Source organism: Emydura macquarii, unplaced genomic scaffold, assembly GCF_026122565.2.
Source record: "Emydura macquarii macquarii isolate MOO-44397 ecotype Brisbane River unplaced genomic scaffold, CSIRO-AGI_Emac_v2 contig_312, whole genome shotgun sequence".
Classification (NCBI taxonomy): Eukaryota; Metazoa; Chordata; order Testudines; family Chelidae; genus Emydura; species Emydura macquarii.
In genome coordinates this window covers 7,229,432-7,256,353 of record NW_027130449.1, presented here as the reverse complement: position 1 = coordinate 7,256,353, position 26,922 = coordinate 7,229,432, and the positions used below count along the sequence as shown (strand labels likewise).

Here is a 26,922-nt window from a genome sequence, read left to right as displayed (position 1 = left end):
CTTCAGCAATGTTGCTAGTGAGAGTCGAGGGTCAGGTTCGCGTGAAGCTTGCGCGGGGGCTGCCTGCACTGTACATAACCCTGATTGGCTTGAAGAGCCCTTAAACTTCACGAGCAACTAAATCCGCTAGAAACTGAAATGCAAAATGTCTAGAGAAAAAGTACCGAGCCAATAATCCATATCAGGAGCTGGCTTGACAACGCTAGAGATTAAAGCATGCAAGGTTTCCCCACACCATGCGTCTCGCTGGATTATCTGGGGCTACGGTACAATATGGTGCAGTGAGGAAGCAGGACAGACTAGACTGGGTCCAACTGTCTCACCGAGGGCGGGGCTGAGGCAGGAGAGTGGCCTGGATGAGCCTGTGATCTGATCAGACATGGGATCACTGGTGATCTACTCTACTTAGGCCTGCCTCTGCTGTGTTCCCCCCACCTTGACATGTGGGTCTCTCACCTTCCTCTCTTTCTTGCCAAAGCTGAGCCCTGGAGTTCCTTTCTCCAGCACCAGGCAGGAGATGCCCTTGGCGCCGGACCCTCCTGTGCGACACATGACCACATACACATCCGTGTCGCCACCACCACTGATGAAGGCCTGGCAAGGGGCACAGGAAATGAGACAGCATTAGCACACAGAGAGCCCATGCCCAGCCTAGGAAGGAGGACAGAATCTTTACTGGGCACCATGTCCTGAAAGGGATTTTGGGTGTCTTGTGCAGTGACCCAAGGGAAGAGAAAAGAAGCTGAGAGGAGGGTGAGGGGATCAGAAAGACAGAGGAGGAGGGCAGAGAGGGGAGAAGACACAAGGGGCCGGTTTACACTGGAAGTGCTGCAGCTATGCCACTATAGTGCATCTGGTGAAGACGCTGTATGCCCATAATCACTTCGGAAGCTACGTCGGTGGGAGACACTCTCCCGTCAACATAACACCGTCGTGGACAGCACTTAGGATGCCGTAATGCACGTCGCTCGCGAGGGGGGGGGGGGGGTCTTTTTCACTCCCCTGAATGATGTAAGTTGGATCAATTTAGTGTAGTCCTGCCCAAGGAGTCAGAGAATCTGGAGAGGGAGCCTGAGGGATTAGTTTATGGGGTGAAACCATGAGCTGAACAAGTGTAGCCTGGCAAACTGAGGCTGGAGAGACAGAAGGGGGCAGGATAACCATCTCCAATTACGGGTGGTTAGGATGTAGAAATTCCTGGGAGGGGAATCATTCAGGATGCTCTGAAGGGGTAGAGCTCGGAGTAGCGGCAAAGGAAAACAGACTGAGCATCAGGGAGGGCTTCCCAACGGTGAGATTTACTGGGCTGTGGAACCGTGTCCCCCAGGGAAGAGGCGGATGCAAACAAAGCCCTAGAGAATATACCGGGGGACATGACCATGCCCTGGGAGAAGCAACTGGAGAGGATGTGACCTAATGGGATATCTCCAGTTCCACAAGCCAAGAGGAAGAGGCAGAGATGAGAGGGGAAGTAGGGGAGACTGTGCCAAAGAACCTCTCACACATGCAGGGTCCCCAGGGGGTTTCCAGGTGAGAAAAGCTGGTACCTTGGAACCGTTAAGGACATAGGTGTCACCTTTCCTCTTGGCTGACGTCATCAGAGAAGCTGCGTCACTTCCGCTTCCTGTTTGTGGGGAAGGAAAAGAGCCAATGAGACGGAAGGGCTGCCTCTCCCTTCCAGAGACTGTGTGTTCACATGGACCCATGAGGAGTCAGACTCTGAGGCCAAATGCATCCCTGGAACCAGAGAGTATAACTCCTACTGACCACAATGGGAACTATGCCCCCTCATCCCAGAGCTGAATTTATCCCCTCGAGCCACGCAATCCAGAGCGGGGTGGTTAATCAAGTCATCACAGGTTGAGCAACAGGTCTCTCTCAGCCCCTGTGGGATCCTGACTGCCCAGGGCTTTCAACTAGAAATGTCAGATCTGTGTGGATTTATTGAAGTGTCCTGGACAGAAATTCACCCTCTTATCTCCGTATTTATTCGTTTTGTTTAAGCATCCTTGAAAACAGGAGCTGCAGGCCAGTCAAAGTGGGTCTAGTTTCGTTGCATATTCTGCAAATACCCATGTATCCCACCCGCAACCAACCAAGGCACCCTTTTGAACCTTCGGTTCCTCACTCATCCCTGCCCTTCCCACCATTGCTGTATGCTAAGAAGAGAAAACTGCCAGCAAGATGTGCCACGTTGGGTTACTACCCCTTGCTACACTGATATGCCAAAGCACAAGCCACATGGAAGACTGGATAGCTCAGAGCAACGGCAGGTGGAGTTTCACTTCTAGTGACTGAGACAACATTGCTGGGACTCAGAACAGAAAGGGAAGGAAATTCTTTGTACATGAAGCTCACCTGGCTCGGTCAGGCAGTAAGAGGCGAACTTCTCCATGCTACAGAGTGACGGGCAGAACTTGTGCCTCTGCTCCTCGTTCCCAAAGGTGTCAATCAACCAAGCACACATGCTGCATCAGGAGAGAAGGGAGGGGGTTATAATGCACGCATGCAAGCATGGCCCTAGGAAGAAGGATGATCAGAAAACACTCATGCCATGGGCACTGGGATCCAAACAGAGCATGAGGATGTGGAAACTGGGGAGATAAATCTTCCCCAGTGTTTTCTCTGCTCTTAAACTTCACCCAACAGTAGAGAGATTTGGAGGTTTTCAGCCTTTGCTGGAGCTAATCTAACCTAGCCTACAAAACAGACATTGCTAATATCATTCTAGACTTGGGGTTGTATGTAAGACACAGAAGTAATTATCCTGTTCTACTTGGCACTGGCGAGGCCTCAGCTGGGCTACTGTGTCCAGTTATGGTGCCGCACTTTAGGTAAGATGTGGACAAACTGGAGAAAGTCCAGAAGAGAGCAACAAAAAATGCTGGGTTTAGAAAATCTGATTATGAGGAAAGGTTAAAAAGCATGGGCATATTTAGGCTGAGGGTGGACCTGATAACAGTTTTCAAATATGTTAAGGGCTTTTATAAAGAGGACGGTGATCAATTGTTCTCCATGTTCTCTGAAGTTAGGACAAGAAATAATGGGTTTATCTGAAGCCAGGGCGATTTAGGTTAGATATTAGGAAAAAATGTCTAACTCTAAGGGTAGCAAAACTTTGGCATAGCTTCCATGGGAGGCTGTGAAATCCCCATCACTGGACGTTGTCAAGAACAGGTTAAATAAACACCTATCAGGGTGGTCTAGGTTTCTTTGATCCCTCCCCAGCACAAGGAGCTGGATTTGACGACCTCTCGAGGTCCCTTCCAGCCCTACATTTCTATGATTCTATAATGAATGGCACCCCTGAAAGCTGCAAGATGATAGGATTAACAGACCCAGCATTCACAGTACGAGTACTGTTCAGCCAGACTGACCGCAGATGCTTAGCCAGTTATCCCACACTCACTTATGGATGCTCAAGTAGGCGGTGGTGCTGGTACATCCTGTCGACAACGCCTCAAAGATGACGGAGGTATCGAGGCGTGACAGACCCGAGCCACCTACATCTGGTTTCACATAGATCCCACCAAAGCCCAGCTGGGCTGCCTTCCGCATCATTTCCACTGGGAATATTTCCTATTGAAGGCACAAAAGGGGGGGAGAGGGAGAGGGGGAGAGACATCACCAGAGATCAAGAGCAAGACCAACTTCTGGTAAAGATGAGCCATGAAGTCCAATTCTGAACTTCCACAAAGCTTAAGTGGGTAGGTAGGCAGCTAGAGAGAGAAGATAGCCACCTTCAGGGAGCAGACGCAGGTTTTCAGACGTCCCAGTGCTGCCTGCTGGTAGCCCCTCTGAAGGGTCACGGATGGCAGCTCGGTCCAACTGCATTAGCATCTCTGAAGGAAATCTTTGCACATCACAATCACAGCACTATGCAAGAAGGGAGGAGCTACTGAGGATATTACTATCTGCAGGGCTGGGGCAGAGGACGTTGGGAAAAAAAAGAAATGACTAGCCCTTCAATGCAGACACGAGGCACTTCTGAGGAAGGAGAGGGTGTTGGGTGAAACATCCCTTTTGTGGTTGGCAGCTGGCCTGTGCTCTCACCTTCTCATCCCATTCTCCCATGTAAGGGGCCATCTCCTTGGCAGCAAAATCAAAGGCGACCTTTTGGAACTCCTTCTGCTCCTCACTCAGGCCTGTGGATGCTGGAAAAGCAGGAAAAGAGCAGATGCTTTCAGAGGAAGGAGGCTGCAAAACTCCTCACTTCTTTAATAGCCCAGACAAATATGAAACGTAGTTATTGTTCATAGTCCAGTGTCTCTTAGCCCTATTATCTACACTAGCCCACTGTGGTATTGCAAGCATCAGCCGTGCCTCTCAGCGAATCAGTGCAACAAGTGCCTCAGCATGCTGCTACAAGACAGTGGGCTAGTAGAAGGGCTGCCTTGTGATGAAATAAAACCAAGGTCTTGATCTTTTGTGGACACTGAACATGAACTGCAACACACAACTAAAACTGTGTATGGGCCCTTTACTGTTCTTTATGATGCATAAAGGCAGCCTTGATATACTACAGGGTTGGGTTTTTTTGTTGTGTTTGTTTGCTTGGGTATTTCCTCTCCCTCTCCATTAGAATTATCGCTTTTCTGGAGAGCTCACTGCAGAACTGGGGAGAGGCTTCACAGAGCAAAACTTACTGCAACCAACTCCAGCTTTCATGCAAGACCTAGTCTATAAAGGAGAGGTGAGGGGGATGAACCCATGTAATTAAACCCAGGCATAGGTGTGCAAAGTCACACAGATGCAAGCATGTGACCTTAGATCCTGTACTGTGTAACTACCTGACAATTCCATCCCTGCAGACAAGTCCTGAGGGGAGAAGGAATGCGGAGTTACACACACTTTAGAACTTTTTGTTTTTTTTTCCAGAGTTAAACAAAACCCAACCAAGCAAAGCAAACACCAAAGAATTTCAAACAGAGTCGGACCCCATTTCCCCTTCCCCACTCAGTTACAGATAAGAAAGCTGCACCCCAGGTTTCAGAATCCTGCAAGTAAACTGTTAACTCCCCAGGCCCTTCAGAGGGTTCTCCAGCAAAAACTGCAAAGACAAGAATGGATATTCCCCATTTTAAAATCTTCTATTGTAACCACACTCAGAGACACCTCCCCCCCACAGATCAGAGCCCTGTTGTACTAGGTGCTGTACAAACATTCGGAAACAGTCCATGCCTTGAAGAGCTTACACTCGAATCTTTATAAGATAAAATACAAGCAGAAAAAAAAAAGAAACTTTAGGACTGGCCTTGCACACCATAAAGAGTCAGTGAAGTCTATAAGCAAAGGGAGCCTGCGTTTAAAGACCCCATAGCCCTTTTTGCAAAAGTGGAGACCGACATCCCAGTGCCTGGCGTGGATGATTACATTCTGCTCCCTGGAATTCCCACTGCGCTTACAACCAGACACGGAGGAGTTTCTTCTCCAGGGCAGGTCCTACCCTGCATCCAGGTGCCGGGGCCAGGCGGGGGCCGCCCCCACTTGACCTTCCCTCGGGAGAGCGCCCCCCCCTGCACCGCCTGGCCCCGCCCTGCGCCTTACGGTCAATGCAGGAGACGACGCCCCTGCGCCCCAGCAGCTGGGCCCAGCCTCGGCTCTGCCGCAGCTGGACCCCGAGCCGGCAGCCGCCTCTCCACGCCATGCCAGCCCTCTGCAGCGGACGGGCTGCCTGCCCCGGCCGCCCCGCCCCGCCCCGGCGCCGGGCTCGCCGCGCTGGACCGCGGGCCTTGTAGTCCGCAGCGGAGGGCAGCGCGCGCAGGACGCCTGGCGCCGGAGGGGGAGCGGGACTACAAGGCCCAGCAGGCACCGCGCGGGGAGGCGGAGGGCTCGGGAGCTACGGTCCTGACCCCGCAGTGTGGCTCTCGCACGGGCCGCCGGGCAGGGGGCGGGTCTTAAAGGCATGGTAGGTTTGCATGACTTTTATTGCCCGCCGACCGTAGGTGGGGGGGGGTCTACCGGGGGGGGGGGGGGGGGTCAGCTGCGGTGCAGCCAGGAGCATCCCTTCACTTGCAGAGGGACTGGTGCTGCAGCTGGGGAGGAGACAGAGCAGCAAGCCCCGCGCAGGGGTCGGTGGGGGGGAAGAGGTAGGTAGAGCAACCCCCCCCCCCGGGCATGGGGAGAATGGGGAGAGCAATCCCCCCACCCCCACGCCTGGGGAGGCAGCCCTGGCCCTTGACAGAGGCAGGAAAGCGAGCCGAAGGATGAAGGATGGAGAGAGGAAGGAGCCCTGGACATGGGATACAGGGTAGTGGGAGGAAGCTGGGGCTGGAGGGAGCCTGTGGAGCAATGGGGGCTCTGCTGTGGTTACCAGCAAAGTTGCCCATTAGCGCCACTCGGGGTTCGTGACATGGACACTTCTCTGCTGTGCCCAACCCCAGCTCCTCACACCGAGCAGGCTTCAGGCTGGTGCCAACACCTACCATGCATGGGAGGATTCAAACCTGCGGACCTTGAGCGGAAAGGCTGTGTCCTCTGACCCATCCAGTCCCGTGCTCCCAGGATAGGACATTGCGGCTGCACCTAAAAGAGGGACGCTTCTCCCCTTTCTCCAGCAGCAGCAGCAGCAGCAGCACAGCTGGTGCCAAGTCTGGTTCAGGGTCGGGCTGAGGGAGAAGGTGGACGGGGACAAAGGGAACATTTGTCCAAAACAACCTTCGAAAGGTCCCAAATTATTGTTAGAAAGGCCAAAATAGGTACAAATTTCCAATGTTATGCAGTAGAACTGCAGCTGATGGGAGAGTTTTCATCCCTTGTATATATTACAAATCACAGCAAGATACTAGCAGTAGCCAATTTTTACGATTTTAAACTCTTAAAATGAATGGAATTGTTTCTCTGTCCGTTTGCTTGAATAAGTGATAAGTATTTCCCACCCTGTATCCTCTTCTCCCCCCTACTTGCAGAGAAACTAGTTCAAGGAATCCAGAGATGTCTCGGCCAGGCAAAAAGAGAAGCAGAGCAACATTGGCAGGTCTGTGCAGAAATCTTAACCGGCTCAGCCTCTGTTGCTTTTTGTCTGTTAGGTTCTCGTATTTGGGAGTGGGATCCAGTTTATAGTGAAAACATGGACAAATACTAGCTGTACTTGCCTATGAACTGCTCACCTTTTCATAGGCAAGGATTGTGCAGATTGTGTGTTCCTCTTGTACAAAATGGCTGCAGGACTCATACAGGCCTGATAGGAGTTTCCCCAAGCTGTGTAATAAGGGATAGTGATGTTTCCCTATCTCATAAGGGTGTTGGGGAGATTTAATTCATCAATACTTATAAAGCACTCTTAGAATGTCCATAGTAAAGACACTCTAAGTCAAAGTATCATGTAACGTTATTATAATACTTGCTAGGACACAAGGGGGTATTATTAAATAACTAACAAACTGCTGTAGAGGCAATGTGATCTAGGGGTTAGGGCCTTGGAAATTTTATTCTCTGCTCTGCTATTGCCTGACTGTGCGAACCTGGGCAAATCATTTTTTCTTTCTCTGTTATCCTTTCGTCTCTTAGCTGCGTGCTGTTTAAGATTTTAACCATTTTTGGGCAGGGACTATCTCTGAGCACGTAGCACAGTTGGGCCCTGACCTCTGAGGCTTCTCCGTGCTGTAATACAAGAGACAACAATTCTACATCGAAGTGCACTTAATTTTAAAATGTTCACTTATGGGCTAATTCACAGAATTTGGTTGCCTGCACTTCATTTCCCATCTGTTAGTACAAATTAATCATGTTCTGTTCCATTTCATTAGGGCCAGTTTTCTGAGTCAAGCAAATACACTATTGTGGCTTTTCTAAAATTAAATTACAGCATGAGCAAATCGTTAGAACACAGCTGTCCATCCAACAGTAAAAACTCGTGTTTTTCATTCTTGAACACATTCCAGAAATGCTGAAAATCTTTGTAGCTGCTTAACTTAAGGGCTGGTACCCACCAAAACTCTCCTTTTCTAGCCAAAAATTGTCCTATATCAAACCCACTGGGTTACGAGTCAGGTGTTAACTGCAATTGTCAAATTAGGATCAGTGTGTTCTGATTTCTCCACTCATGTTGTATTTGTTTAAAGGTAAAGAGAGGCCTGAGGCTAAATTAGCCAAAAGTGAGGAGGAAGAATGCACCATGCCTGCGGCTCAGGAAAGGAGTTCAAAACCCATGAGGAGCAGCACAGGAAAAGCTACCAAGAAAGAGGCCTGCCCTAGTACACAGGGAAGCAAGCAAGAATACAGCCACTGGCTTATGAAATCAGAGCCGGAGAGCAGGTTTGAGAAAGGAGTGGATGTGAAAGTAAGCACTGGACTTCCTTACTGCCACCATCTCAGCATGCCTGCTCAGGGATGAGGAGGGATGGAAGCTGTTTTATTTCTAGCTAGAGAGCTAGTGTCTAAACTTTATGGATTGTGGGATCAGAGGATTCAGGTTCTGATTAACATCAAAATTGCCTTATTTCTTTCCTTCATAACACAGAGTCACCCTCTTCTCAAATACCCTTCTCTTGCTGGGAGCAGACACACAGATTTCGTTCTCTTCCAGGCACAGAGAGATCCTGTCAGAGAGCTACACCATTCACTATGTGAATAACTTCATGTATGTACCTTGTGACCATGAATGGTTGCATTAACCCTGCTAGGATTTTAACCCAGGGCAGCAGGAGTCTATTTCAGATCTGGTCGTTAGGCTGCAAAGCGTTCCCTCTACGGTTTAACTTTCTTTACTTTAAACCAAGCAGGGACCAAAAGCTTTGGAAACCAGACTATATGATGAGAGACACATTAGAAACACACATGTAGGAAGTACATAGACAATAAGAAAAGCTTCTGTTCATTAAATCCAAATAGATTACAATCAAAGTCTAACCTCATGTTTTTAATATGATTGGGCAGTTTGGCATTGAAGATTTAAAGGCTCAACCCAATCAGACAGCATGCTGGGACGGAGTCAGGAATTACCAGGTAAGGAGCAGTGATTGAAGGCCCGGACTGTAAATACAGCATCGCTGAAATATCACTATTGAAACAAGAAAACAAAAATTAGCCCTCTCTTTATAAATACCAAAATGCAGGCAAAATAGATGACTTGTTCATCCTGTCTGCTCTTGTGCCCAAATTCTTCCCCTGCATACCCTACGCTAGTTGTTCCTATTGCTGCACTTTGGTAAGAGCATATGTGGCTAATTATCTATGGCATTAAAAAAATGTCCCCAGACATATTCAGGCAGGCGAGTCCTCTGGCAAGCCACCTGACTGACTAGTGTCAGAAAGAAATCTGCAGGTTCAAACCAAACATCAATGCTGATTTTTTGCCTTTTCTTTCACCTTCAGTTTTTTCCTGCAAAGCCCCAGCCCACATGACTCCTGCTTCTTGTCTATGTCATTTTCTGTTTGGGCACACTGAAGCAGTGGGAAACCCAAGTCAAATGTTGTCTCTTTATGAACAAAACCAGCTTTGCTGCTTGTTCTATAAGAGAGAACTTCAGACTCCTTCAGTTGCCGAATGGGGATGGCAGAGCTGCTGAATTCCAATAGACTTTATAGCCACTAAGACCCCGAGTCTTCAGTCTGCTTTTCATACTTCAACGAACTTAGAGAATAAAACATCTGGACATTTATAGGAATGTTTGTAGGAGCAGGTCTGAAGCACTAGTGGCCTCCATGCTTCCTACAGGCAGCAGTTCCATTCTTCCTTCCTGTTTCATTAAGCAGCTAATGGGACAGCCCTTTGAAAGCTTCCTGTAGGGGACACTGCAGGCCCTCTTCATGGCTTCATTACAGAGTTCAGTGGTCTCTTGTCTAATCATCTGACAGGCGCGGAATTTCATGAGGGACATGCGAGTTGGACAAGAAGCCTTTTTCTATCATAGTAACTGCAAAGAACCTGGGATTGCTGGCATTATCAAGGTGAGAGCCTCTTTCTAGTCCTTGCAACAGTGTAATATTTCAGGGCTGGTCTATTGGAAAAAGCTACAGATTAGCCCGACTCCTACCTCAACCCCAGAGGAGTGCAAGAGTAGCCTAATCATTAGTCATGGAGAGCTGACAATCACTGGTTCACAGACCAGCAGCGCTGACTCACCCCTTCTCCTTCCCCAATAGAAACAGCCAGCTTCTGCAATCTCACTAGTTTTATGCTGGAGTGTTTCCAGCCAAGGAGTTATGCCAGATATACACGAGTGTCTGAACAGAATCTGGCCCATTAAGTTCCACACAGTTGTGTGTGTGTGTGCGGTCTTTCAGATTAGACTTTAAGCAGCTGACCTCTGTGGGTATGCAAGTTTTTTTTAAATTTGCTTTTTAAAGGGTACATGGGAGTCCCGCGGACATGGCCTTTATCCACTCTCTCCCCTCCACTGCTATGCACTGGCGAGTTGTTGCTCTGTGTTAAAATGCTTTGGGCAGAGAATATAAAGAGAAATATCATCCCATTAGAGTGAAGCTCCTGTGGTCATACCCAGGGAGAAAGAAGTTAACTCTGCAGCAGTATTGCCCCATTACTCCTTAGCAAGATCCTCACATCTTCTGCTGCTAGGAATACTTAGCTAGCTGATCATGCGAAAGGTATAGGCAGAAAACAGAAACCTCAGCCCCTGATCATTCATTCTACCAGCTGCACTGCTCCAACACTCAGTGACTTTATCCCGAGATGTGCACTTTTGGCTGCTGTTAGGTAGGGTCTTGAGTTCTAGGCCCAGTTCTGACTGCGGCCTTAGGCAAGTCACTCAAACCTAATTCAGTTTACCCATATGGAAGCTGCATATACCGTACCAAGCTCAGAGGGTGGCGAGATAACGACTTAGTATTTGTAAAGCATACTAGAAAAGAGAGCGCTAAAGATTGCTTTTGATATGCCCTTCCTCTCCATTATGGTGGGTTAGGGGGTGTCAGTGACTCCAGTCTTACTCATGAGTCCTCTGCTCTGCTTCCCTTTTAATTTTAGATTGTGAAGGCGGCTTACCCAGACCACACTCAGTTTGACAAGAAGGATCCTCACTATGATTCCTCCAGCACCAAGGGGAACCCCAAATGGTCGATGGTAATGTATGAAGTTACATGCACCGCCAGTTCTGAACATTGATGTGGCAGGCAGAGGAGGGAAGAGAATGATGGCCTCCCTAGTCTGTGAAAGCTCCCGTTCGAACCTGCACCACCTGTCTCATGAGCTTCCTGTTGTTCCCCTGCTCCTTTGCTCTACCTTGGCCCCCGTCCTGGAGGATGCAGAGATCCATGCATCCCTAAGTTTTTACCTCCTCACTTGGAAACCCTGCTGCCTGAAAAGAGAACCTCTAACCCCTCCGTATTGCAGAGCTCCATGGCTGGGGAGGAAGATTACTCTGCACATATTAAAGTCCCAAGATGAGTCTATGCCAGGCAGTGTTTATTCTTGAAGCACAAGAACAAAGCCATAGTGTAATATTAGACATCAGCCTCCCGCCCCTCATAAAGCTCATCCCCCAACAAGGAAGTGGACTCCTTGCTCCCTCACTGTCCATCTCTCCCCACTCACCAGGTGGACGTCCAATTTGTGCGGATGACTAAGCGCTTCATCCCCCTGTCCGAGCTGAAGGCTCACCACCAGGCACACAGAGCTTCGGGAGGTCCACTGAAGGACATGACGCTCTTCACCAGGCTGAGACTCTCTGTCCAGCCCCTGACAGAAGGTAAGAACCTTTCTCCTATAGGGGGTCTTGGCAAGATGCCTTGTGAGGGGAACCCCTCGCTTAGGATGCTAGTGTGTTCTGCTTCTGACTCTTTTTTTCCTGCCCTTTCACCCAGAGGAATTTGAGTTTGTCTTGAGTCTTGAAGAGAAACCACGTTAGACTGCAGCAGGAGATCCCCCATCAAAGTTGGAAATGCCCCCCCCCAGCCTGAACACTCCCTCCCAAATTTATATTCTCAAACCCAGCCACAGGGAAGAATCTGCGAGCAGCCCAAAAGGAGGCGTACATATTCCCTGTTGTTTTGGTGCACTGTGCTTATTTTAAATAAAGCTTTTTTTTTTTTTTAAAGTCAATTATACCTACTTGATTCTCAGAGATGGGGAAGGGTTTCCTGACAACAGAGAGGACTCCTGATTCCCTTTCTGATAGGTGGTGCCAAGATACACAGGGCTCCTTCCACTTCTCAGTGAAAACCCTTCTGTGCTGCAGAGGAACAGAGTTCTCTCAAAGCAAGTCTGTCCCAACCCAATCAGTTCAGGACACACATTCAGCAAAGCAGGCCTCAGATGTTCACCTGATGGATCGTTTAAGTCCTGATTTCAAGTTCTGAATACTGTAGCCTTTAGGGCTTAATGAGGGGAGGTGTGATTTAATCCTTGTGATGGGAGCCAGTTCACTTATTGAACTTGCTCTAGGTCCTAACAAAAAGGAGGTAAAGGAGAAAAGTCAACCCACTGGGAAGAACAGCTGTAAAGGTCACCTATCAGCATGGCTTAAAGTGGGGACAGTTAAACTTCCCCCAATAAGAAGCACTTCTGCTCCACACCTTTAGAGGCAGCACGGTGAGGGAAAAGGCTGGGTTCTCCGTCTCTCAATTGCCTGCTGAGTGCCCGGCTTGAGGATAGGTAGAATAGTCAGAGCTGCAACGTAAACCAAGTCAGACAAACCAATGCACAGCATTTGAAAGCCTGGGATGGCCCTTTTAATGCGAGAGACAAAAAAACCCAAAATGTAAAATACAGTCATTGAAAAGATAATGAATGAAGAAACATGTAAACATTGCAAAGGCTAAATTACAAGTTGCACTGCTTGGATCAGTACCTACACACTCCCCTCCAGCGAGAATCTGCCTGGAGGAAAGGGGCACCCACAGCACAGGGTAAAACAACACAGTTTGGGGTGGGCTGTGAAAGCTGCAATAGCTCCCCCCTCCTGTAATAAAACTATCGGCCTTTTCTTTTCTGTAGTGTCTTGGAGTTGAATTTTAAGGTCTCTTCTCTCAAGAGACCATCCTTACAAGTGGAACAGGAATCTTTCACCCCAAACAGAGGGCATAACAGAAAGCAGGTTGAAGGATCTACTCCGAGGAGGTAAAAAGGGCAGGAGAGGTGGGTTAGGAGCCTCGTCCTACGCCTGGGGATACACAGAGGGGGAGAAGTTAGCAAAAGGAAATATTTAGGCTCATGCACCTTTCCTGACCCCTCTCACAGCAACAGGCAGATGCTGTCTGAAAAAAATCTCTCTCGGGGGACTGGGTCTTGCATCTTTAGGTAATCTCATGTCCACCACTGATCCTATTTAACCACGCACCTATCACAGAGATTTGTTCACCCACTGGGCTGCTGAACGCAACACATACGACAACCAAGAGAAGTATTCAAGCACAAGGATTTCAGGGTGGCTGCTTTGAGATGAGGCGAAGGAGAGGGTGGGTCACGGTGCAGCTGGGCTAGGCTCAGCCGTGCACAGATAGCATCTGTTACCTGGACTCCCTCCCAAAGAGGGCAGATCGTGCATTGCCACAGGGCACAGGGAGCACTCTCAGAAGGGTAGGAGCAGAGCAGGTTAGCGGCAAGAAGTAGCGTCCACAGCCACTTGCTACCCGAGGCCCAAATCACACCGCTACCCCTGTGTGTGATGTTACAAAGCAGCTGCCTTTAATACGACTTCGCTTCAGTTTGAGGGAGGAGATTGCTGTTCCAGCCCACATACAGAGGCAGAGTAAGCCACACATCTTCACTACTACAATGCAGAACATGGCGTGACACTCGTGTTCACAGAGGAGAAGAGGCAATTAGCATCCCCTTGGCCGGAGCAGGACTCTCCAGCTAGGTTAAGAACCATAGCCCTATGCATGATCGATGAGTGAAAATGAAATGCAGTTTGGCAAGCAGAAAACATACATTTATCACTGAACTACAGCAACTTTCTGAAGACATCACCCCCTCCCACCTACACCCCACCTCACTACAGGCACCAGGGCACTGTCTCACACACAGCATGTTGCAGAAGATGCTTTGACTTCCCAGCAGCAAGATAACAGCTCTACATCCTGACAGAGGAAATTCCAGATTCAGAAACAAGCCTGGCAGAACGTCAATGGGCTACACAACCATGGGAAAATCATCAGGACAGCTCCAGTTAGAGGGAGCCGATGTCCCTGTTTAGTTCAGGTTTCTGGCTCCAGCTGCTGGTTAGAGGTTTTATTACCTGCTTCCTAAAAACAGGATTTAAAAAGGACAGAGAACATCTAAGTTCAATCAATCAACTAAGTTTAAAAGGCCATCTCTAAACTTGAAGGAGGAATGAGTCCCTTCTGGAGACATTCTCATGATCCACTTAGCTCAAAAGAGTAAATGGAGTTTTATTTTCAGAGTGAAAGATGTCCCCATGCTTAGGCCTGCAGATAGCTTCATGCTCAAAGACGACGATTCTCATCAGGACCAACTAACCAAGAGCGGGGCTGTATGAAAGCTTTGCCAGCCACCTCGCTGCTTTGCTTTGCTTCACTTCGCAGCACATACAGGCCAGTAGCTCCTTAAACCAAGATGTCCCACTTGCCAGGAATAATAATAGCACAGCCCAGGTGCTCAGGGACTACCCTTTCAAGCCTTTTGCATACAGGTGTGCTTAAATAATGCCCTGTCCCCACTCCTCCATCCTGCTATTCTTCCAGATAATTTTTAGCTAATCAGAGAAGTTCCTTTGAGGTTTAACCACAGCAATACTAGGGTGAATCCTAGGGCCAAATAAAGCGGAGTTTTGTTCAGATAAATTGGAAACAAGGAGAAAGCCAGACGGGAAACACTCCCATCACCTACCGCAGCTCTTCAGAGGCTGCACAGACCACTGCGCTGATTCAGTTCTCTCTCACACAGCAACGCTTTTCCCTCTGCAACTTCTAGAGACCTGTCTGCAATGGCTTCCCACAGCAGCATGTGGAATCTGTACAATCGCTCCGTTTCTGAGATAGAAGAGTGTGAAAGAGCACGCACAAGCTTCCCAGGTCTCAGCTGCACCAGCTTGGCTGCATCATACAGCATGGATGACAAACTGCAGCCTGACATCCCGGGGGCGAGACGGTAAAGGCTCTGCGCGCTCTCTTTCAGCAGAGTTTCCTCCCCGACTCACTGCCTAGCAGCTCTGCCAGCTCACCACATCTCATGTGTGCTACACAGCAGCCACACTCCTGTCACAGCTGTTATCTGGGTTTTTAATAGTAACCAAACCCCCTACCCCCCTGAGACGCTGCAGCCATGAGCTCCCAAAGCAGGGACACAAAGGCAGCATGATCTGCTATGCTGCACAACCTGACTGCTATTCATAGGGCTGATTCAACTTGTTATATAACCACTTGCAGCAGAGAATCCAGGAACAGCACAGTGGGGGAGAAAAAACATCAAGCAGGCTACCCCTCAAGCTGAAACCCCGCTCACGCACATTCCCGCCTTCCAGCTAGAATGCTACATCAGACTCCCTCCTCCCACTCCCCTCACGCAGGCTCCTGGATGGCAGCTAAACGCCTTCCTTCATGCCCAAAGACACACACACACACAGTCGAGGAGGAGCATCAGATTTCCCCTTCGCCCTCTCTCCTCCTCACTGCCATGCTGAAGGGGTCTCCTGGCAAAGGGAAAGCCAGGCAGCCCAATGGCCCCTGCCTATAGCAAAGCAGCCAACCCCAGAGAAACGTAGTAGGTTGGGAAGTACTGAGGTACGTTCAACTTTGTGCCATGGTTGCTGTAGCTTGCATTGCCCCTCCCCACCCTACTGGTCCTTCAGAGATCAGAATTAAGTCAAAAAACCAATATTGATTTTCATAAGTCTCCATTGAAATAGTTTCTTTTCCCCTTGTCGCTGCTGCCCGCCCTGGACGCTTGGGTTCTGCAGCAGCCTCACTCCGCAGGGCCTTTCACTGCCGGCTGTTGTTCTCTGCAGGCTGGCTGGGGGTTCTGGCCTCAGCATGGGAGGACGTCCCCTCAAACCGCTGAGAGGCGATGGCTGCCTGGTGAGACATGCTTTTCCTCACGATGTCTCCTTTCCGCCATAGCACCACCTCCTGTCACAATGCAGACAGCAGGGCTTGTTAGAACATGCAGGAGCTACGCTGGCCCCACCCAGGCTGTCCTTTCATAGGTCTGGACGTCTGCCTAAGATGCTGGAGCAGTAACTTGCATCCATCCCCATAGGCTGGCATATTCCACTCTCGACCCTCCAGCTGTGAAAGGCCATTACAGCTTCGAGGGAGGGACCCAGGCATTGCAGACCTCTGGAAGGCTGGAGGGTGGCATTCCACCGAGGATGGGCCAGAGGCGGCCACTAGATGCCAGGTCTGTCCTACGGTGTTGGACAGCACTGCCATGGTTAACGAGCTGAAGGACAGCAACTTATGGCACAGTGCAGAGAACTGACAGGGGGGAGCGAATGGGCTGATTACGGTAGATAAGCCCTCTCCGAGGTGCATCCCTAACAGGCCCAGATAGGCAGGTGCATTCTCTAGCCACACCCCAAATGATCTGGCTCCAGTGGTTACTCCGGAAGGAGCATCTTCCCCCACATCGCCAGCCAGGCTGCCCAAAGTTCTTCTTTGGCTCGCTATAACGCAGCACCTGAAGAGGCACTTGACCGTCTGGTTACAGTCCACCCCACAGCGCAGTCGTGCCCTTCTCACCTGCTGTTTGAAGTAGCGCCTCTCTTCTTCATCTATCAGCACCAGGTTGAGGTAATAACGCACTGAGAACTTCTTATTGATGTCCCTCATAGTGGGCGTCAGCTCATAGCCTGCCAGGAAGAGTCTAATTGGAATGGACTCCCCTGCAAAGGACATGAAAGGCATCAGCGTAGGCACAACAGATTGATTCAAATCTTACAAGGAAAGCGTCAGCCCAACAAGGTGAAGCCAGAGCACACTAACTCTTGCAACTCTGTGCCTGAGTCTGGCATGGGATGGGGTACAGGCCAAGTGCCCTCAGCTGCCACAGAATAGCAGTTAGCAGGTTTGCTCCTTAGCTGGGTCGTGCCTTCTGTGGCAAGCGTCCTTCTTCCACTCCAATAGCACAGGGTCCCTTCGTTGCCCACACCCTCACAGCATTGGAGGAGAAAGAGAATGGGATGACATTTCTTCTAGCTACTGACATGGCAGATCTGGAACATAACTGCAAGTCACCATAGGTGAACACGATCATCAAGAGAGACCAGACGTCTCAGGGGATTGGCAAGGAGTTAAGATGCCACCTTTCAACGCTCTGTTCTGAGACCAGGCCCAGGTCAGTAATAGAAATCTATTCCTAACTGTATCACTGACTTGCTAGGAGACTTCAAAAAAAAAAAAAAAAGTCACCAGCCCTATGCCTTAGTTTCCCCCATGTTGCAGAGGGGGGCTAATAGCTATCCAGGTTTGTTAGCTGCCATGAGATTCCCCAATGAAAAGGGATGCACAAAAGCCAACTATTCCCCACACAAGAAAACAGGAATTCCGTTGAAGACAGAAGATGACTTTATGGAACTCTCAGTAGGTCCCACATTCCTGTAAAAATTAATGGTGCAAAACGAGCTCTGGTCCTCCAAAGATTATAGGTGAGGAATGGAAATGGTTCCCCACCCCTCCTCACCTCTCACAGGTGCCCCATCCATGATCTCATATTTAGCTATTGTGTCATTCTCGTGGTAAACGTTGGGTCCGGTCCCTGTTGTCTCTCTCTTGATGATATCTATCTCCATGTGTTTGATCTTGATCCGCACCAGCAGGAAGTAGATTTTTCCAACAATCACATCTTTTAAGTGGTACCTGGGAAGGAAAGGGGAGAGAGAGGCAGGATCAGTCTCTACACAATAGAGCAGGAAACAAGTTGATGAGCTAGAACATGACTGTCAGACACTTCCCCCATTCTCCTCAGGGCCCACTTTAGATTTTATGGGCACCCCGGCCCCATGTTCTGGGCTGCTCCAAGTGATAACTATGCATTCATGCTCAACTCTCTGGGCATCAGCAAGCCTGAGTGGGGTTACTGGATGAAATGAGATGACGGCTCAGGCTGCATGCACATTCAGAAGAACTTCCGCATAAGAAGATCCAAGTCTCCAGAGGCAATTGCTTAGGTAGTTTAAAATGACACCCTGCAGGAGGACACTCCAGCACTGGGTGGGAAGGAAGGGCTAAATGTAGCCTGAACTGGTAATTTCCAACTTCTGTGCCTGCGTTAACAGCTGCGTGGTCCCACATTTAATTGCGCCATTCTGGCAAACAGCAGAAGCTGTGCCATGGACTTCCCAGTACTCAGACCAAGTGGAGTACTAAATCAGCGTAAAATAAACCGACCTTCATCCCAGTTCTACGCATATCCCCCCCACATCCCCCAGTATGTCGGTGCAGATGCCTCCATCTGGACACGTGGAGAGCCAAGAGGAGATATTACAACACGAGCTGCCGCTGCACATCTCGTCACGGTAAGCAGCCTCTAAGGGTATGTCTACACAGCAATTAGCCGACTCAGGCTCACAGGGCTCAGGTTAAGTGGCTGTTTCATTGCAGTGTAGGCTTCGGGACTCAGGCTGGAGCCTGGATCCTGCGCGGTGGGAGGGTCCCAGAGCTTGGGCTACACCCCAGGCCTGGAAATCTACACTGCAATGAAACAGCCCCACAAGCCCAAGTCAGCTGGCCCAGGCCAGCCCTGGGTTTTCCTTTGCAGTGGAGACATACCCTGAGAGTCCCACTGGCCTAGCCAGCAGCCCCTCACGCAGGGAGTTCTCCTCAGAAGGCGTTCTCAGGACACTTACTTGGATTTGTTATACTCAAACTCGATGTGCAGGCAATCCTCGATTCCCACCTCCATCTTAATAGAGGAATTGAGCTCCGGGTAGGTGCTGAGCGTGTGCACGACTATGTCCATCTCCTTCACCACATCATTTAATCTGCGGCTGACGGTCGCTCGGAGGAAATATCTGCAGGGGCAAGCCCTCACCAGTTAGAACCCTTGCAGACTACCCCATAAGGGGCAAAAGCCATGGAAGGAGGCGATCGGGTGGGAGAGAGAGGAACATGGGGTTTGATGGAGCCGCTCAGACCATCTGGTCCATCCAGTCTGGTAACCTGCCTCTTGTAGAAGACAATACCTGATGGTTTAGAGGAAAGTGAAAGTCCTTCGCAGTGCACCTGAACAACTGTACAATGCTGTACATAGGGGAGACGTTCTAGCCGGATCCCTATGGCTTATTGCCCTAAAGATGCGAGTACACTAATCACCAGCTACATACTTCCAAATATCAATCATAAAATATCCAGCCCTCTTCAATTCAGCCCCAGCACTAGACTCCGGGACTAGATTTCAAGTTGACAGCACACCCTTACTGCCCGGCTCTGAAACAGGTTCTGCAACGTGTAATGTCAACAACATGTAAGCAAGGCATTTGTTTGCGTCCAGGCCACGATTAAAATAAGCCGCCCCGATTACAGAATTATTGAAACAGATTTAATGGACTCTGCTGGAGACTGAAGGAAATGACTGGGCATTGCTCTTTTATTGCCCAATAAATTAGAGGTGTTGGGGAACCAGAAGAGACTTTGGTTTCTCTTGGCATTTATTAAACAAGAAAAAGAAAAGCAACTCCAGCCTGATCCACACGCACAAGAGAAGACACAACGGGCTGTCTTTTACTACTGAGCCCACCGCACAGTTTGTGGAATTGCACTCGGTGCTTAGCATGCTGTCCCGAGGGGGCGCTGCATTCCATTATCACAAGTGTTGTTAATTTAACATTCCACTGCAGCCCCGGATCGGATGCACCGAGCCTCTGGCTGGGGAGGGCCATCTCAGTTACAGCACAGACAGGAGATATCAAGAAGTAGCTGCAGACTGGAGGGACAGAGGGGAAGCCAGAGAAAGAACTGTGGGTTTTAAAAGAGGGGGAGAAAGAGGGATGACAAATGGGGCCGAGACCTCCTTTTTCAAACATGTGGCTTTCACAAGAGTTGGTAGATTTTCCAGAAAACCCAGACATCCACACACAGTGGGATTCAACCTGTCAATCTACCTCCGTGCCACAATACTTCAACACTAAAAAAAAAAACACTGTGATGGGCTGAACACACGTGCACACACATGAAAGGCCACAATTCAGTTTAACAAGGAGAGTCCAGTGACACAAGCTTAAGATAACGACGTATTTACTAGAGAGACATCAATTAGAAATTAATTTCTTCAAAAGCCTTTAGAAATTCTCATCACTGCTCCGTTCTCTCTGCAGGGTTAATTAGGAGTGTGGTGCCTCTCTCAGCTGGGAATGGCATTTTAGCAATATTTCCTCCCTGCCGGAACGCATGGGAAATCAGATTTCAGAAATTACTGTAAGCGTCTTTAAAATGATGGAAAAATGATTAGTTTAACAGTAGTTAAATCACTTTTCAATGACACACCCTTTTAAACAATTAATACTTCTGTGCTCTTTAAAAGTCTCTGATTTCCCACTGATTTCAAAGACAAGACTCAGACCTGGTGGCCCTAGTCTATTACAGAGTTGACAGTTCCCTATTGGATTTTCAATTGTTCGTTATTATATTTAAGGCAGACTGAATTGGGAAGACTAGCTAGAATTACAAACCTTAGACATAGCCATGAGACCCTTGTTGCTGTACTATCTGTTGGTGTGTGTTTGGTTGGGGTAACTATGGTGCTAGGGCTCAAGCTATAGTTCTTGCTAGAAAGACAATGCATGAAAATTAATGCTCAGAGAGAAGGCTGAAGCTTGGGATGGGAAGAAACCTGACAGCAGGAGGAGACTCACCGTAACTTCACGTTCTGCCCTGTGTAGGACTCGTAAGGTTTCTCCACGTGTGTGAATTCAAAGTCAAATGTCTGCGACTGGGTGAACTCACCAGGACGGGCCAGGTCCTTTACCAGAGAAACAAACTCGTGATGGTTGCCCCGGTCATAGTAGAGCTCTAGGAAGAGAATACTCGGTTAAGCAGTGCTGCTCCATCAGATGTGAAGGGCCAGCTTTGGGGGAGGAACTGCAGGAAACAGGCATGGCTAAAAGGAACCACTCCCCTACAAAGCCTCTTTCCAATTCTATCCCTTCTCCTCCACTTCCCAGAAAGAGACTGTCTCCCCAGAAATCCTGAGGTTCAAACACAAAAGGCCATGTTTCATCCGGCCCCATCTGGGCCAGACACACAGCAAGAGGAGTGAGCCAGGGTCTAAAGAGTACAGGTGCATAGTTAGCTCCTTGAGAGATCATGGGCCCAAGCTCATTTTGAAGCACCAGAAAAAATGAGGACCTGATTTTGCAGGCCGGTTTGTTCAGCCTAGAAGTGAGCAGTTCTGTACCCCTCATTGGACAGCTCCCATTTGCAGTTTACATTCTCCTCTCTCAAGTGCATGACGGAGTCCAATAGAACTGGAGGAGTGCTCTCGTAATGGTTCAGTTTAGGAAGTCTAGACTCCTGGATTCCATTCTTGGGTCTGCCACTAATTTGTTGTGACACCCTCTATTCTTCCTTTTCATGTGCCTTTTCCCCCTGTCAATAAAATGGGGTCATCTACACACACACACACACACACACACACACCCTGGAGAGCTTTTTTGCTAAATTAGTATCTGTAAATTGCTTGAGGATCCTCAAAAAGCGTCATCCTCCATTGTACAAGGGAGAAGACATTGTACAGAGAAGACATAAGACAACCCATGAGCTCATGCAAAATATCCAGCCTACAGGTAAGGGAACAGGACGGGCTGATGTCAAAAACAACAGAGGGTCAGTAAATATTCCACTTCCATGAAAGCAGAGGAAGAGGTAGGAGAAAAAGGAGAAGTGGATATTCCACTGATCTCTCTGCAGCTTTACTCACTTATCCCTACCTACAAAAACAAACCAGAACATCTACGTGGGTCAGTTTAATCAAGGTTAATATATCCAGACTACCTGCAAAAATAAGGAACCTTCACAGAGCAAATCAGCAACTAGTGCCATCCCTTCTCTAATTATTTCCTACAGATCCTCACCTTCAAGGCCTAGGCATTGGAGTTAGGAAAAAACAAAGTCCCAAGGCTTCCCCAAAATGGGGATAGCAGAAACAAAACAGAAGTATGGGGCTAGGAGGCTTCCATCTGTCATTGCTCAATCCTGACTAAGAAGGTTAAAGCAATAGTGAGAGCACAGGTAGGTCCATTAGCTCCAGAGAACCAAAAAAAAGGTAAAGAATCCCACTGATTCTGTATCCTGCCAGCACACGACCCTGCAGAGAACACTTCTTCAAGGGGTAAAGCTGAGCTGATGGTTATACGTCCAATACATTTATGGCCAGGGAAATGTTAGGGAACAAGGGTGTGTGTGGAAGTATTGCTCAAACCAGCTGCAGGAGATGAAAAGGGAAACATTTTTCTGTGCCCTCCTAATTGTTCCAGCAGTTCTCCAAGCATAGCAGTGACCAAGTGACTATCTTTAAAATAAGGGGGTCTGTAGGAACTATAGCCGCCAGAACTTAATTCTCTATCTTGATCCAAGATAACAGAAAGTAACACACTGGGGGACCTGTATTCAGCTCCCTATTATACATCAGGATAAAGGCAATCTACTCCAGTTTCCTGCATGCTGGGCTCCCAGAAAGTTGCCAACACAGCCCTTTGGTTAGGCAAAGTTTGGGCAACCCTATTTCTTATAGTCTGGAGCTGGAGTCACAGCTAAGGCGAGGTCAGACATCATACGTCCACTGAACTCTGCTGCAGAGGCTTTTTGAAGGGTGGTCTTGTGATTAGGGCACTAGCTTAGGACCCAAGAGAGCTGGGTTCAGTTCCTCTCTCTGCTCCAGACTCAGTGTGTGACCCTGGACAAGTCATTTACTGATGTGCCTCATCTCCCCAGCTGTAAAACGTGGGATAACGCTTGGTCTTGCCCCACGCTTTTGTCCATCTTCTCTCTTTAGACCGGAACTCACGGGGGCGGAACTTTCTCTACTGTGTTTGTATAGTGTCTAGCACAAAGAAGCCCTGATCTTGGTTGGCATCTCGGGCTCTAACGTAACACAAACAAATAATAAAGTGTCTCTCCATTTAACACAAGTCCACACAGAGAGAGGAGGGATGTTCCTTTATGTGATGGGGAGGGAATGCAAGCATGACATGCAAAGAGACATGGACTCATCTTACTGCACACTGCCAAAGGCAGTGACTGAGTTTAAACTGGGAAAAAAGTGACTGACAGCATATTAGGCTCCTAGCAACTACTGCTCAGGGGCTGAGACTGGCACTTCACAGACCTTTAGAGGAGGAGCTAAGGATTCTTCATATTTAAAAGACATCAGCACATCAGACATTAGAAAAAAGCCCCCATTTGAGTTGTTCAATAAATCCAGAGTTTTCCATGCTGAATTTTTTTTTTTTTTTTTAAATCTACCAACATTTTTTAGATGACCTCAGAGAGCTGGAGACAGACTGGTGTCCTAAAAGGAATCTGCACACTCCATTCATCAGAGGGGAAACTGTCCTGGACATTAACCAGAGAATCAGATATGGGACTCATGGATTCTATTCCCAGCTCCATTACAGACCCTGAGACCCTAAAACAAGCATACCACTTTCTCTGTGCTTCAGTACTCCCATCTGTAAAATGGGGGATCTCAGAGGGGTGAGGAGTCTAAATCTCTAATGCAAGGCATTTGGAGATGGAAGGTGCTATAGAAGCACAATTAGTTATACCATCTTGTAGACTAGTGGGGTTTTTTTTGTTTTGTTTTGTTTAAAGGTAATATGACCAAGCTGTACCTCACGTCTGGTCATGAAAGCTCTCTTTGTACCTTAACAGACACATACTATTTATGTAGCGCTTCATGAAGTCAAAGCATTGAGCAAATGAATCCGTCTTCAAAAATCCTCTGTAAATATTATTTTTGGACTAACAATGCCTAGAAGCACTAGTTTCGGACCAAGACTGCATTGTGCTAGTCAGGCACTATACAAACACACAACATAAAAAGATGGTCCCCCTGCCCCACGTAGCTTATAATTTAAGTGTTCATTTTACAGATGGGGAACCGAGACCGGTGAAGTGCCTGTCGAAGGCTGCGCAGCAAGTCAGTGGTAGAGCAGAGCTCATGTTCAGTTTACTCTGGAGATTTTACCCCAGAGGCAGGTTAGAATTCAGTTTCTGATAATGGAGCCTGTTCATATATAATTAGCTACGTGCTTTCTCTGACCCCAAAAGTGTAACATGTGGTGCAAGTGGAACCAGAAGAGAAATTAAGTGAAGGGGGGGAAATCATCTATTTAATCTTCTGTGGCAAGGGATTTACAAGGAAACATTATCCATCTCAGGTTGAAGATGCTGATCACACTGACGTGCAGGTGAATAGCTTCACAGAGATTTTTTGGGTTACCTCAGAGCAGACAGGGCCGTGGATTTAAGGTCTTGTCTGAAATGCCCCAGACATACATGGTACAGAGTTAATAAATGAATAAAAACGGTGCAAATTAATCTAGGGTTTATCAATTCTTTTAACTCAAACTCAGATAAGTCCACGAAATGTTTAATTCTTTACACCAATGGCATAGCGGGTGCGGAAAGCACTTATCTAAATTGGGTTCCACACAATATAAAATCACCACATTCAAGCTGAAATCACAGAAATAACACCTCAGATATCAGATGACTTCGTATGGATAAGCGCTCAGCCACCCAAACAGGAAGAGCAGAATCAATGGAGCTGGAGACAGCAGGCTTTGAAAGGAAGGAAAGTTGATCCACAGGGGTAGTTTGCTTCTGGGGCATAGCTCGAGATTCTAAATGTGCACATACACTAGCTGATCTGTTGCCTTATACCCTCAATATAAGCATCACCTCCCAAAACAGTCCTCTCCATCACATACAAGATAATCAATAGCACAGTAAATGCTGCTAGAGATCTAGCAACATGTTAATGAAAGGGTTGGGGAATAATAAAGATCCCAGCTTATACACTGTAAGGGATGCTGCTGCCAAGATATTTTAAAACTTAAAAATAAGCTGAAGGTTTGAACGTGCATTTAAAAATCTATATATATTTCAGAGCTCAGGTCACTGAATAAGCAGAAACAGGAAACAGGATGAGAGAGAACAATGACCTGGAAAAAGATTACCTCCCTTCTGCATAGATTCAAGTGTATATAGAACACATGGATTGTCCAAATTTAACTGGGAATTGGATATTATTTCTGATAATCAAGGGACTTTTCAGCGTAATTACAAGACGCCGGGGATCATAACCCAGTTTGTGAGACCAGGATGCACTGTAACTCCATTTCCCTCTCCTGGACCTGGGCTAATGGCGAAAGAACCTTGCCAGTGTTAACATTTAACTATATTCAAGCTAGAGGAATTACTAATGCAAAACAAATAAATAAAGCTCTGTGCAATGCACTGCTATGTGTGACAGCTCTCAATGGAAGGTTTTTCATTTCTGAATTTCAGAGGGAAAGAGCAGTCAGACTCCAACCAGAGGAATCATTGCAGGATGCAAGGCCTATGAATGAGCTGCAAGCAAGCTTTAGGAAGCTGAGGCCAAGCCACTCCTCCATGTCCACGCAAAGTACCCTTCCACCCTCCCAATTAAAGCCCCTGGTGTGCCACAATGCAGTACTCACGCCCCTTCATTCCCCTCTCACCAATTTGTCCGATGAACTCCACCTTGATGCCCTGGTGCTCCAGCCGCTTGTTTGGATGCTTGAGGGTGAGGGTGACCCGACCCGAAACCGTCTCCCCATCGTAGAAGAGGAAATATTTCTCCTTCTTGCCCTCTTCAGTCTTGTGCTCAGCTCTGCGCCTGCTCTCTGCATCGCTCAGCACCAGCTCCAACTCTGCACTCTGCCCAAACCCAAAGAAGCTCATCTCACTGCTGGGGGAGGGGGAAGGGACAACCCCAGCGGGCTAGTGGGGATGCTGTGGGGAATGGGGTGTACTACCCCAGGAAGCACAGCAGGAGTGGCAACGTCTGGGGCTTTTGTTCTTTCTTCAAGAGGCTCAAATATTATGGTGATAGAGGCAGTACAGAAACCCAGATAAGGAGGGCAGGATGCAATCCAAGTTTGGGGATGAAGACTGGAATGCTAAAGGAGTTTGGGGAATTCAACCCTTGCAAGCTGGGGGGTTTCAGGATGGAAGGGGATTCAATACAGCTCAAAGGCGCTAGACGGCTATTTCAGGGGGAAAGGGATAAGATAACCTCAGGGGGCTAGAGAGCTGCTCTGTTTTGGAAGGGGAGTGTGTTGCAACCCAAAAGGCTGCAACTTAGGAAAGGGTGGTCCAATGCCACCAATAGAGGGCATAGAAAGCTGCTTGGAAGGGTGATGCAACAGCCTGAGCACCTACTGCTGCTGCTTAGGAAAAGGATGCACTACAAAAGGTCACCTCACCTACGGAGTCTGCAGCCGCTGCTAGGAGATGGAAAAAAAGGGAGGGCCTCTACAGCTGGAGGCGAAGGGGTTCAATGCACCCCCGGGCGCTCTGCTGCCTCTCACCTCCACCACTCAAGAAGCGATGGGGGTGCTGAGCAGCCAGACGGGAGCACTTACCGCTTGGGGTGGGTGGGTGGGGGGGTTGCAATGCGGCAGGGGCACCACGGGTGGGGGAGGGAGGTGCAACAGGGAGGATCCCCCCGACGGGAAGATATAGAGGGCGTTCCCGGGGGCAGGGGGGTGCAATTGGGGGGTCCCCAGCGAAGGGGGATGCAATTGGGGGTACCCAGCGGGGGGGGAGAGGGTGCAATGGGGGGTCCCCAGCTGCCGGGCAATGGAAGGCCCAGCTGGAGAGCGCCCGGCCCCCGTTGTCCGTGCAGGGCCAATGAAGCGCAGCGGCCGGCCACCCCGCGGCGGTGCAGGAGCCGGGCTGGCGCGAGACGCGGACCCCGCTCCGGGCTGGGGGACGCAGCAGCAGCAGCAGCTCCGCAGCCCAGACGCGCTCGCGCTCTGCCCCGGCTAGCAGCTGGCTGCGCTCCAGCCTGTCTCCCCGCGGGCCGGGTCTCGCACTGCG

The 26,922-nt window shown here is 48.8% G+C and overlaps 3 protein-coding genes across 9 annotated transcripts in view; 1 reads left to right on the top strand and 2 right to left on the bottom strand.

Moving 5' to 3' along the window:
- ACAD8 (acyl-CoA dehydrogenase family member 8) overlaps positions 1-6,434 on the bottom strand; it is a 12,574-nt gene extending 6,140 nt beyond the window's left edge. The window contains exons 1-6 of one of the 5 annotated variants that reach the window (XM_067564198.1): positions 6,426-6,434; positions 4,054-4,154; positions 3,410-3,579; positions 2,359-2,468; positions 1,548-1,624; positions 457-594 (exon numbers count right to left, since the gene is read on the bottom strand). In XM_067564198.1, coding sequence (XP_067420299.1) covers positions 457-594; positions 1,548-1,624; positions 2,359-2,468; positions 3,410-3,579; positions 4,054-4,154; positions 6,426-6,432 — 603 coding nt within the window. In that variant the 5' untranslated portion in view covers positions 6,433-6,434. Of the gene's footprint in view, positions 1-456; positions 595-1,547; positions 1,625-2,358; positions 2,469-3,409; positions 3,580-3,740; positions 3,877-4,053; positions 4,155-4,790; positions 4,819-5,263; positions 5,461-5,547; positions 5,713-6,425 lie in introns of those variants that run through there. The other 4 variants (XM_067564178.1, XM_067564203.1, XM_067564188.1 and 1 more) reach the window with 4 other exon arrangements.
- Positions 5,844-11,996, top strand: THYN1 (thymocyte nuclear protein 1). Of its 2 annotated transcripts, none has more exons than XM_067564252.1 (8): positions 5,844-5,908; positions 6,909-6,976; positions 8,064-8,281; positions 8,878-8,946; positions 9,799-9,891; positions 10,928-11,023; positions 11,498-11,648; positions 11,764-11,996. In XM_067564252.1, the coding sequence occupies exons 2-8, from the start codon at positions 6,934-6,936 to the stop codon at positions 11,805-11,807; spliced, it is 714 nt and encodes a 237-aa protein (XP_067420353.1). In that variant the 5' UTR covers positions 5,844-5,908; positions 6,909-6,933; the 3' UTR covers positions 11,808-11,996. The 2 variants fall into 2 exon arrangements, with proteins under 2 accessions (XP_067420353.1, XP_067420344.1); XM_067564243.1 differs by lacking the exon at positions 5,844-5,908 and adding an exon at positions 5,991-6,089.
- VPS26B (VPS26 retromer complex component B) lies at positions 8,870-26,922 on the bottom strand. 2 transcript variants are annotated; one of them, XM_067564233.1, is made up of 6 exons: positions 25,560-26,922; positions 20,709-20,865; positions 18,705-18,869; positions 17,540-17,715; positions 16,600-16,742; positions 8,870-9,001 (listed from the first exon to the last, which is right to left on the bottom strand). In XM_067564233.1, exons 1-6 carry the CDS (start codon positions 25,780-25,782, stop codon positions 8,999-9,001), a joined length of 867 nt encoding a protein of 288 aa, XP_067420334.1. In that variant the 5' UTR covers positions 25,783-26,922; the 3' UTR covers positions 8,870-8,998. The 2 variants fall into 2 exon arrangements, with proteins under 2 accessions (XP_067420334.1, XP_067420324.1); XM_067564223.1 differs by lacking the exon at positions 8,870-9,001 and adding an exon at positions 12,601-15,987.